At 37.2% G+C, this 12,500-nt stretch overlaps 1 protein-coding gene across 10 annotated transcripts in view; it reads right to left on the bottom strand.

Annotated features, from left to right (window-relative positions):
• The window catches only part of gria2b (glutamate receptor, ionotropic, AMPA 2b), a 60,907-nt gene that overhangs the window by 7,694 nt on the left and 40,713 nt on the right, over nucleotides 1-12,500 (bottom strand). For all 10 annotated transcript variants that reach the window (XR_002918048.2, XR_002918047.2, XR_004948510.1 and 7 more), the window contains exons 8-11: nucleotides 7,524-7,628; nucleotides 7,191-7,298; nucleotides 6,779-6,985; nucleotides 5,503-5,870 (exon numbers count right to left, since the gene is read on the bottom strand). Coding sequence is in view for 6 of the 10 variants with exons in the window: in XM_024262564.2 (XP_024118332.1) it covers nucleotides 5,503-5,870; nucleotides 6,779-6,985; nucleotides 7,191-7,298; nucleotides 7,524-7,628 (788 nt within the window). In the remaining 4 variants the exon portion in view is untranslated. The remainder of the gene's footprint in view (nucleotides 1-5,502; nucleotides 5,871-6,778; nucleotides 6,986-7,190; nucleotides 7,299-7,523; nucleotides 7,629-12,500) is intronic.

Below are 12,500 nucleotides of genomic sequence, written 5' to 3'. Positions count from 1 at the left end.
TGTCACGAGTTCCATAGTTGGCACATTGAATAATCCAAAGCATGCAGTCTTAAGATGTAGCTGCTCCTCCCTACAACCCCCCATGGACCAGGACAACCCACAAACCCACGGCACCTGTATTGGGTGCAGGTGACTAAGGCTAACGCTAACCAAACATTCACTGCTAAACGATTACTGATCTGAAAGAGTGAGTCTGTGTGTATTTGTAGGAATGTTAGGTTTGTAAATACTTGATTGAAAATGTCAGTTGATTAAATCTTTTACCAAACTCATCAACTTCTCTCCCTGTTATAAAGTAATGTAACCATAACAACGATACAAGCAAAGTCTCCTCCTCTATTTCGCCAGGTTCACACCGCACACCGGTGTAAACGGTGTGAGACTTTGTTAACCTATGATGTAATGATGCAGTTCACGCCAGACATGAAAAGCCATGGTCCTCCGCGGCCGGCTCGCGTCATGCAGTGATTGCTTTGGCATCTGGTCTATTTTTTGCGTGAGCCGCGAGCGATCCATGTCAATCTTGACTTGAAATTACGCCAAGACACATAAGAAAATGCGGTCAATTTTCAAAATACAACCAATAAATTGAGAAATGCGATCATATTTTAGTATTTAAACTGACTGTAGAGATGAAAATTAACACACAAACAATGCACAAAAAACAAACAGACCCACACACTGAGACACACACAGATCAACGTAGTGGGCCGACTATGGAGCGGGGGTGTGGTTTTAGATGTCTAAAGAAGCTCTAAATAACCACAGCTGAACAGAAGCGCCTGTTGACCATCGTGAAAAAGGACGTGTCTTGTGTGAACTGAAGGTGAAGCGGATTCTGCGCACACTCCGCCTCACAGTGCTTCCGCTTCCGGTGTGAAACTCACTCAAGATGAGTTATGTCTCTTTATAAGAACTGGCCTGTTAATAACCATAACCTGAATTCAAAGCTGGCGCGAATGGTCGGCAGTACACGTATGATGTAATGAAGCTTCCTTTGGTAAGTCATGTGATCATACGCATGTGTAGCGACAGCTCGACACATCACCAGTGACACTTCTGGTTTGAAAGATTAATTTAAAACCTAAAAAATAGTTTAAATTTGCTACTCCTCCAATCTAAATTTTACACACATAAGTGAGTGAGAAAAACTACTCCCATGTTTGAAGGTTTTATGATAGAGTTCTGCTGATTGTATGAATATCTTCAAAAGATCAATACACCTAAGGCATAGAACACTGGGACAATTTGTGCTTTTTTGTTTGATGAATAATTCCCTATCTTGAGATTTTTTTAGTTTTTCCTAGTACCAAAGTATTCTTTTCTTTTCTATTATTATTATTATTATTTCTTACTTGGAATTATTTCATTTTGGTTTCCATGTCTCCATTACCTTTCTGTATACTCTAATTGATTTTCTTTTTGAGAGATGACATTAGTTATTGAATTTGTACAGACAGCTTACAGTTCTAACTTGTAAATGTTTGTGATGCTCAATAAAGTTTAAAAAAAAAGATTCATACAAAACCAGCCCCTTACTCCAGCACAAACACCACTGATTTAAACCTGTTGTTTATGTCCTTTTTCTTATATCAAACAGCCAGAAACAACACAGACTGAACTGGAAGAGAACGGTAACAAGTAGGTAAAACTATTATGTTACAGTTCCCAACACTGATTCAATTGGATATTGAAATATGTACAAAATATTTTACAATATATCTTACATTCATTCAATAACATCCCTGGTGAGAACTCTGGCCTTTCATACAAACTTTGGATTGATTGGAAAATGGGGGCAAGGCTTCCTTAGTTAAAAAAAACAAAGAGAAACCACACACACAAATCCAAAAAATGTAGCTAATTTATTCAATACCTTCTTCGCTAATATTGGACCAAGTCTGGCTAAGGAAATTCCAACATTAAGCAAAGGTCGTCTTTTAACAGACAGTAATATTAACACTATTTTTTCTTGAACAGGTGGAGGAAGAAGAAGTAATTGAAGTCACTAAGCAGTGTAAGAACAAAACATCTACAGACTCCTACAATATTGACATGATGTTAGTCAAGAAGGTAATTGAAGGAATTTCAAAACCCATGACTCATATATGCAATCTATCATTCCAGAATGGTCAATTTCCTCTGAAAATGAAAACTGCTAAAATAATCCCACTCTACAAATCTGGAGATAAACATCAGTTCACAAATGACAGGCCTGTCTCCCTCCTCCCTCAGTTTTCTAAGATCCTGGAAAAACGTTTTAAAAATAGACTTTGCAAATTCATCGATAAATATAATTTACTTACAGACAGCCAGTATGGTTTTAGAGCAAACATATCAACATCACTGGCTTTAATGGAATTAACAGAGGAAATAACTAATATCACAAAAAGGAATATATGTGCATTAGGAGTTTTCATAGACTTAAAATAAAAACATTTGATACAATAAATCAGGATATTCTAATTCATAAAATGGATAAACTTGGAGTGCGGGGACCAGCTTTAGACTGGGTGAAAAGCTATTTACGAGACAGGAAACAATTTGTGAAAATGGGAGACCATAACTCAACAGTTCTGGACATTGTGTGTGGTGTCCCTCAAGGCTCAGTGCTTGGGCCAGTTTTATTTAACCTTTACATCAATGATATAGTCAAAACATCAGACGAAAATAAATTCGTATTATTTGCAGATGATACCAACATCCTTTTTTCTGACACAGATATCCAGGAACTCCTCGCTAAAGTGACCAGAGGAATGTATAATCTAAAGGACTGGTTTGATAGAAACAAGCTATCACTTAATTTGGACAAAACTAAAATCATGTTTTTCCGTAAAAACAATCCAAAAGAGCCAATTAAAATAAGAATAGCAGGAGTAACATTAGAAACAGTGAATCATATCAAATTCTTGGGCGTGACAATAGACGACAAGATTTCCTGGAAACAGCATATTAGTTCTGTACAAACAAATATATCAAAAAGTATTTCAGTCATGGCCAAAGTGAAACATATTCTTAACCTCAGATCACGCCAGATACTATATAATTCTTTGGTGTTGCCGTACTTAACCTACTGTTCAGAAATTTGGGGAAGTACATACAAAACCTCTTTAAAACCACTGTGTTTGTTACAAAAAAGAGCAGTAAGAATAATTCATAATGTAAGTTATCGCCATCACACTGATCAATTATTTCTTAAATCAAAGATACTAAAACCTTTTGATTTAATAGAACATAGCATACTTCAGCTGATGTACAAAGTAAGACATAAATTACTCTCAGTACATCTATAATCAATGTTTTCTGACAGATTGGGTTTTTATAGTTTAAGAAAAGAAAATAATTTCAGAGTACTAAAAGCACACACAGCAAAAAAGATCTTTTGTCCAACAATAAATGGAGTGAAGCTATAGTCTGAATGATGAAACTTTGGATTTTTATCTGCTGCTGATGCATCATGATTTGAGTAAAGAAATACTCAGGAAGGCAATTTTAATCTTAAATTATTTTATGTCCTTCATCACCATAAAATGCTACAAGAACATGTTAAAAACAGCATTTTCATTAGAGTGGGTCTTAAATGGGTTAAAATGCATCTACAGCAGTTTAATCTGGTCTCTGTCTCAAAGACTTTGAAATGAATTCAAGGGTTCAAAAGGAGGATGAACATGGCCTCAGATGGTGAGACATTACACAGTGATGATCTGGACTCATGCTGACACCTTTCACATCATCACGAGGAAATAAAGGCCAGGCCAAGTCACGCATTGATTCATCTTTGTGAAGCGCACAAATAATTTTTGATGGCATGACTGCTGAACACCACATATATAAGTTGTCAAGCCAACATTATACTTCCATACATCCAGTCATTTTCAATATAGCACTTTCAGAGATGATGGAGCTGCAGCCCACTTCCGCTCTCACTCTTTCCCTTAGACAGTTTAGGGTCACCAGCGTACTTTAGCTTCATGGATGAAGAAAATCGTGGCCTGGATTTAAACCAGAACCACTTTTAAGATCTGAGTCAGTGATTTAAACCACAAAATTACTAAAGATTTTCACAGTTTCAATAAAAAGTGCAAATAGGATTCCAACTGCGATGGAAGAGTCATCCAAATAATTGTAAGTAAGTTAGCATGACTAATACAAAATTTTAACTTTTTAAAAATGTATTAACTGATTGTTTGAATATTATTACAGATATTCATTTTTTTCTGCAACAGTATTTTTTGAATGTTATTGTCTTTGGGAAGCAGCGTGTATCATGTTAAAATCTAAACTTTGTTTTAGCGCTTTTGAATTTTCCATTTGTAGTTCAGTGTTCTTCATTAGGGCATCATAAATAATACAATACAACTGTTAATTTATAGGTTTTAGATAATGTCGTTTCAAGTAGTGTATTGCAAGTACACAAATATACCCCTCCATCTGTGAGACTTCATCCCTTCAAACACTGCAATGGTCAACAGAACGCAGCAGGCATCAACCACAAAAATCAAGCTAGCTCCCTCATTTTTTAACCAATTTCCACAAAACATGGCTAAAATTAAACCTTAGAAAATGATCGATGCCATATTTTCATTATCTCTTAAAAACTAAGCTGTAAATAGTGCAAGAACTGCACCTTCTAGTGTTACAGCTACATAAAGCTAGCCTAACTGTCAATCATAGATCCAAGCCACACCTCCATCGCTCAGTCCAGCTCCACAAGCCCCGCCCCCTTTTTTGGAGCATTTTTCAAATCTGGGCTGAGAATGGAGTCAGCCTCCAACTGCCCTAATTGGTTAACCTTTAAAGCAGGGGTCGGCAACCTTTAACAGTAAAAGAGCCATTTGGGTTCGTTTTCTACTGATCCAAACCTAGAAGGAGCCGCATCGTCTTACTTTAGTCCTTAGGAAAGTTGGATTTGCATTCATGAATATAAATATGAATTATGTCTATATTTTGGCACGAACAAATGCAAATATATTTATTAAAAAAACTAGCGTCTCTGTCAAAATGTGATTTTTTTTGTTGGTGACCAAAGCTCAAATAACTTTTTTGTTATTTTTCAACTCTTTGTCCTCAGCAATCTTACCCTGCTGGGTTTTGATATTTTAGTTTTGGGTCGGACCTTGGTAGTCTTAGTATGCAGGCTTTGCTTATTTTCTGTAGGTAGTTTGGTTATGCAGTCATTATCAGGAGCTGCTGACTCTGACGATCGACATGGCTGGGTCAGCAGTCTCCATGAATTATTTTATGTTTGGCCAAGGATCCACCATGGAGAGATAAAAGAGACACATGTGGATCTGGAGCCGCAGGTTGCAGATCCCTGCATTAAAGTGACTCTAGGTAAACTCCATTTCCATGGACTCTTATGGGTTAAACAGGTACTGTGCAAATATGTGTCTTACAAAGCAGGTTGTAAATGCAGAAATGAAGGTTAAAAAAAAGACTTTCAAACAATATTTTTGACTTTAAACCAAAAGCATCTGAGTCGTGTTGGGAGTTCCCACCTACCTTGGTGAGATGTCACAGCCTTGTCTCATAAAAGCTCCCAGGGAAAACCACAGGCTGTTGAATATGCCAAACTCATTAGTCGATTCATTGGTCTGGATCTGCCCATCCTCATACTCCTCTGTGTGCCACTCGTAGGGGCTGAAACGGCTGACAAGAAACAGCACCACGCTGACACCGATGTAGGCAAACACAATACACATCCAGATCTCATAAGCCAGTGGGTCCAGGAAAGAGAAGACTCCAGGTTTGGATTTTTGAGGCTTCTTGATCATGATGGAGATTCCCAGAGACATGAAGGGTTTCGAGAAATCAATCACCTCCTCTCTGACTAATGTTATAGTCAAAGGGGCCACAGCGATGTCTGCTTTCTACCAAAGCACAAGACAAAGAAAATGAATTAGAGAAAACAACAATTCATCATATCTTTCTTTTTTTTGCAATGTCTTTTCAAAAACTGATTGCTTCACACTGTAGTAGTTTCACAGACTATTAAATTACATGGGAAATACTGATGGCTTTTAAACCTATAATAATTTAATTTACTTTGCATCTACAGGAGAGAACTAAAGACACCTGAAGAAAGTGGTGTGTTCTAGCCATTGACTGCACATGAGAACTGGACTGAGCGGGTGAGACAACATTTCTATGGCAACTAATCTCTCCAATCAGTAGTGAGCTTGTTAAAAGGCCACACCTCTTCCATTGAAGCAGATAAGGAAAATCTGTCAATCAAATCCTTTGAATGTTCGATGGAAGACTGCATTCGTTTTTGAGGCATCTAATTAACCAGTTTATAACTTGAACAACTTGCACTACAGCAAAAATATCATGAAAAAAATAAACATTATCAAGAACATGTTAAATGGTAAAGGTTCAATAAGTGAGTTTGAAAATGTATTGCATAATAGCTGTTTATTTCTTAATAGAAGTCTATTGGATTTCGTCTTTTGGGACTAGTGGGTACATCCTATTAGGAGCGCGTGGGAGGAGGGGTCACTCCGTTCAGTTGTCTACATACAGTCAATGGTTCCAATAACACTTCAGTTGTCCAGTTAAAAAACAAGGAACAGACAAACCATATGGATTCTGGCATCAACAAATGTGCAGAACAAACCAACAAAGGGAGCATCAAAGAAAACTGTTTACATTCAAAATGAGAATTTTGAATTTATGCTAAACTAATGTTGGTATAAAAAGACTAAGATCCTTTAGCCTTACAACAGCATGAACTGAGCTTTTCAGTCCCATCCTTTCTAATAAGAGGAGAAGAACTCACCCCGTATACTAACTCTCCAACCATTCCATTCCAGATTTTGGTCTCTGCATCTCTGGCTCCATACTTCCCATCACCCACTATTTTCAGCTGGTACTTGAAGCCACAGTGCTTTGCTATTTCTGCAGCCAGATCAACGCAGTACCCTTCATAACGTTCATTGTCAACAAAAAGGTCAGCATTCTTTTTCAGCATCACATATGGAGCTTCCTGAAAGGGGGGAGGAGCATTCAACAAAAACACAGTTTAGAATTTAAGAGATAACTTAAAGATTAAATCATTCAAAATTACTGCTTTTAATACAACCAAAAAAGTGAATTCTGCTTCAGGAAAATTAATAATTTGATGCTTATCTTTGGTACATGATAAGCTGTAACAGCAGCCACAAAGTCATACTGAAGGCTGTCTTATTTACCAGGATAGTGGTGACTATCACAGTTTTGTTCTCCATGCCCGTGGTGTCATTGGAAAAGACGTCCGATTTGGTGACAGCCATTTTGTCAACTTCGTTCCAGTATCCAATCTGTAAGGAGAAGTGCACAAAGACTGTCAAGGGCAGAAGACCAATGAGCTTGAACACTACGTGAAATGATTTATGCATGTTTGTAGTGACATCCATCTTCTAGTCTACATGTCAGAACACCATCACAGCATTTATCCTAGAAACAGGTCCCAGCGGTCCTGGTGGGTTTTAAAAACAGCTCTGTTTCAGCTGAGGTTGACAAACACATATAGACCTGACCCTTACCTTTACGGGGCCATTATTCTTCAATTCCATGATATTCACGGAGTAATTGACTCTCTTGCCATGTTGATCAAACTGGATGTTTCCTGTCAGGCCTTCCACACGAACCTTAGACACAAAAGATGTGACAGTCATTACTCATATCAACAAATCAACTTTCACAGGGTTCTATGACGTAAAGTACACACATACTCCGAATGAGGAAGTACATAAGAACACGTGGAGTCTCAATAGCTGACATATCAATTGTTCTGTCGGTTTTACGAATCCCAGAGTTTGACGTGATGGTGATCATGACTCATTATCTTTAGGTACTTTGTATGATAATCCGTAAATGAAATGAGAACAACTATAGGTCACAGTAACTTTCATTAAGGGCCATTTGGGTGAACAGTATTAAGCCTGGAAAACGTTGAACGAGGTCCAAATGTAAATAAAACAGAAAATGTAGCAAAGTATAAAGCATTATTATTTTTAAGGATTTTCACCTCTGTTAGTCTGTCTCACTTGTATTTTGGTCATCATAAAAATCCTTCAATAGTATTTAATTTCTCCTCTTAAATGGTTGTGCTTTAAAGATTTTTTTCCCCACAACAGAAAGTCTGTACTGAACAGAGATAAAGCAGCTTGATTAGTCCTTCTTCTCTCTGGACCAGTGCTCACATAGCAGTCAGGGCTGGATGCAGGATGATACTTTTTTTTTTTTTTTTTTTTTACTACCCTCACCATACAGAAGGTGGCAGTAAGGACTCTTTTTCTTGGTTTACCTTCCCCCTATTAATTGAATAAAGGGTTAAACAGAAGGATAACTTAAGTATTTTACATTTGTATTTTTTATTGTGGTTTTACATTAAGCAGTTTTTTTTAACAAGTAAGACATATCTCTGATATCATGTTACTAATGGCTTAACTTTAGAGAACTAACCTATCACATAAAGGAGTAATCCTCACAGCCAAACAAAAGCCTACTTTGGGTCAGATTTACTCAAGTATAGACTCCGAGTTGATTTTTCTAGGAGAACTTCAAGTTGGGATACCTTACTCTGAAAACGCTCGGTTACTGCTGGTGGGGTACAGAAGATTCTCGTGTACTGTGGTAGTTTCATTCACAGAGTACAAGGTCGCTTGACCCTATACTTTGCTATAATAGTTACACCATCACTTTTGCTGCGTAACTTTTACCCGATATAATGTACCCACTAAAAAATGTGTCATAAAAAATAGATTAAAATAAATTCAAGTAGTTTTCTTCTTTTTTTTTTTTTTGGCAACTTCGGTTTATGTAACAAAATAAAAAATAAAAACAGAAAAATCCTAAAATCATGCTAGAAAATGACTGAAAAATTAGGATTTTGATAACAAAAAAATCATTAGAAAAGAATTGATACTGAAGACTTGGTCTTTGGTCCATCCACTCCTGGGACACGTGAGACTTTACCCAGGGACCCATGACACTCACAAAAATGCAACATGTTGAAAATCATGTAAATACTTTTGATGGGGTGAAAATCACTCGGCGATGGTGCTCTAAAGACCCACTCCAATGAAAATAGTGTTTTTGGTGTTTTGAACATGTTTTTGTTGCATTTCTCTCATAATGTAAGAGGTATATAAAACAATTTAAGGTAAAAAAAAATCCACGGTTTGACAAAGCTTGGGTTTGTGACGTAGTAACTGCCATGGGTGGGTCAAAGTTTTAATTCTCTCAACAATTCAATAACATCTTCCTTTTCCCTGTCTGAGATGACGTCTGCCTTGAAACTGTATGGGTGGATTGCGCTGATATTGCTTGATGTTTTTATTCTACGCTAATGTTAGCTTGGGTTTATGAGGTGCTATTCGCTAACAGGAGAGAGTGTAACCACAGGTCTGATAGGAAGCTTGCTTTAGTGCAACAGTCCCGTCCACAGCCTGGATAAGACTTTCTGATGAACTCCTGCGTTGCTGCAGGCTCAAGGATGGCGTTGTAAAATGGGCGGGACTCACAAGGAGCAAAAGGTGGAGCCTCAGAGATTGAGTCGTTTACTTCCAGGTATTAAAACGGTCCACAAAAATGACTCATATTTCATAAATAATTTGTTTTTTAGTGTTCTGAAGAGAAGAAGTGATCATATATATGGATATATTTTACTCTGAAAGTCTTAAAAGGATGGCATGGTCCCTTTAAAGCGACTGCGCGGACTGCCTAATGAAACCCCAAGCTAACAATGTTACAAAAAACAAAACTTATTTGAAAGGTTTCTTTTTGCCGAAAAGATCCAACGTAGAAACAAAATTATTATCAAAGCCTTCCAAGTGGTCTTTCAATCATGATTATGCCATTTTCATGCCAAAATGATTATGCCAAAATAAAAAAAAAAAACTGTGTCGTTTTCGAGGACATAATTTTTATTCAGCTGCAGCGGTTTATCAAAAGTTTACCTCTGAGTTGTGGGTGGGACTGTTGGCACAGAGTAAGCCCACATCTTTCCCATCATTGATCTGTTTACCGTTTTTCCTGTAAGCTTATAGTCCCTCACAACTCCAACGAAACGTCAACGGAGCAAAAAAAATAACGATCAATCAATTCCAGCCGTAAGCCAGATTCCAGCTTAGACGAGGAAAACAGACGTATTTGTCTGCAAGTGGATGCATCGGAATGGAGCACAGCAGGGAGCTTGTGGCTTGCCGTAGTAACTTGTACGACACACTTACAAGCTTTTATTTTCTACAGCATGTTTCTGTCTGCTCCTGATTCACAAGAATTTGAATGAAAAACATTCAGAAATGAAGATTTTCTTTATATATGTAAAATGCCACAAGAGCATGATAAAAAAACACCATGTAATGCATGTTTACTGGTTAGTACTAATAAAGTTTAAAGCTGCTGCAGATATTTTACAAAAGATAAAGATAAACTTTACCCTCAAAAGTCATTTTCAAATGGAGGTGAGCTTTTAGCTGCGTCTGATTACAAAAATTAAAAAAAAAACAGTGGATGTAGCCTCAGATGATGAGAGCACATAAATAGAAAAGATGACAATTAAAAAAAACATTTCTCATTTCTGATTAGGCCTAAGTGTTAAGTAAGCCAGTTTTTTTATCCTGACAAAAACATACATGGGAATATTAGTCAGTCCCAAAACCAGAAAAACGGTGGATTTTGCAGGAATATTACATTTGATGACATTTCTGTTTTTGACAGAGAAGAGAATAAGGCTGCTGAGAATGCAGTATTACAGGCTGGAAAATTGAGTTTCATACGTAATAAATGCTTTATTTCACTGCAGTTAAATAATTCACAAGCATTTGTTTTAATGTGAATTTCAGAGCAGAGACTGAGGTAAGATGATAGAAAAAGTAGACAAAAAAGACGTCTGACCAGAGATACTATTGTGAGGTTGATGATTAAAACTCAAGTTTAACCTTTTCCTCATATTTTAATAAACTATATGGAAGCATTGTGGTGCTGAGTAACAAAAAGTGACTGTAACAGCGTTCTGTTAAATGCAATGTGGGTGAAATGTGGAGCCTAGCTTTAGAAAAAGAGTAACTGCTGCAAGCACTGCAAAAAGTTAGTGTGGAGCACTGTTGATGGTCGCAAAAATGCTTGAGAATTCTGTGAAAGTACTTGATGTTCTTTAGTTTTTGATGTGACATGAAACTGTCTCATCATGTCTACCTTAACATCTTCCTTAAGAAGAAATTCTTCACCTTAAGGGTTCGGCTGATTGCTTTAACACATGCAGACTTGTCAGGTTGAATATCAATGAGGTGTGCACGACGTGAGGGCATGTGGGTGAAGGAGTGGATGATAATTAGCTAAGTGTGTAAAAGTGCATTACTTGTCTTTCATTGTTTTTATGTTTGATGTGTTGGATCTGAAGTAATCCTTATTTCTTTATATTTAATGTTCAATTCTCCTCTGGATTGTGTTCACACCAGCTTTCAGTCACAGATCAATGTAACTGCTGCTTTGTGTCTGTCAATGATCCTTTGAGCTCTAAATCAGAGTAAGGGCGTCTGTCTCATCACTTTTATTGTTTTTCCACAGCTTTGGTTTTCTACTCAAGAAGAGAAAGATATAAATTTCATAAACTCTTTAAAAGATAACCCAATAAGACTGTCAGCTCACACATTGCTGATGGATTTTTGATGTTCAGTCAGGGAGTTGTACTGTCCAATCGCATGAGGCACAACAGCCTTTTAAGGTTTTATGTTTTTGGATTTTTTCTCGTTGCAGTCGTAGACATCATGTATATAGCATAGGCCTACTACATTAGAGATGTTGAGCTAAAGTCCTTAAAAGGCAGCTTCTCACTTCTGTTTCAGATATCCAGGGAGCTTTCCTCAGCAGTTTTTTGCTGTACATAGTTGGATTTATCGTGACAAAAGCCCTTTCTCTAAATGTAATCATCAATCATAAACACAACACCATTTTAGATTTTCACCATTCAGAACCTTTCACAAGCAAACTATAAATGTATCCTACATTCACATGAAGAGGCATGCACCACACGTGCCCATTCTGCACGAATGGTGTCCATTCAACCAGGTGACACGCTGTCGTCCCTCCGTGTCTTTACATTAAGAGTAGCTGATGTTCTCTCTTTCTCTAAATTATTCAAAGCAGTGGTCTCTAAATCTTGTTATGCTATGGAGCGGTTTAATGCAATGGATTATTATACAGACCAGCCAGTAGGAGGCTGAAGTTGATGATATTTTTTTTTAGCTTCCAGTTTCCAGAAACACATTTTTTCCCATTAAAATGGTCCTAAAGCGCTGTTTCTGCTCTCTCCTGCAATTCGCATTTTTCTGCAACGATCGACAGGCACTTCTGCTACAGCTTTTTTTTTTTACCATCATGGGTTGATTAATAACCTAAAAATATGACCTCGTGTTTTTGCTAAGAAGAAGCAGGTAGTTAGTAGACATACACTTTTTTAATTTATAGGTTGTTAGTAGGGTTGGGCACCGATGGGATCTGATGCGGTTCCGGTG

Source organism: Oryzias melastigma, linkage group LG10 (genome assembly GCF_002922805.2).
Source record: "Oryzias melastigma strain HK-1 linkage group LG10, ASM292280v2, whole genome shotgun sequence".
NCBI classification, from domain to species: domain Eukaryota; kingdom Metazoa; phylum Chordata; class Actinopteri; order Beloniformes; family Adrianichthyidae; genus Oryzias; species Oryzias melastigma.
Note: the sequence above shows the minus strand (reverse complement) of the source record. Positions and strands in the feature narration are given on the sequence as shown.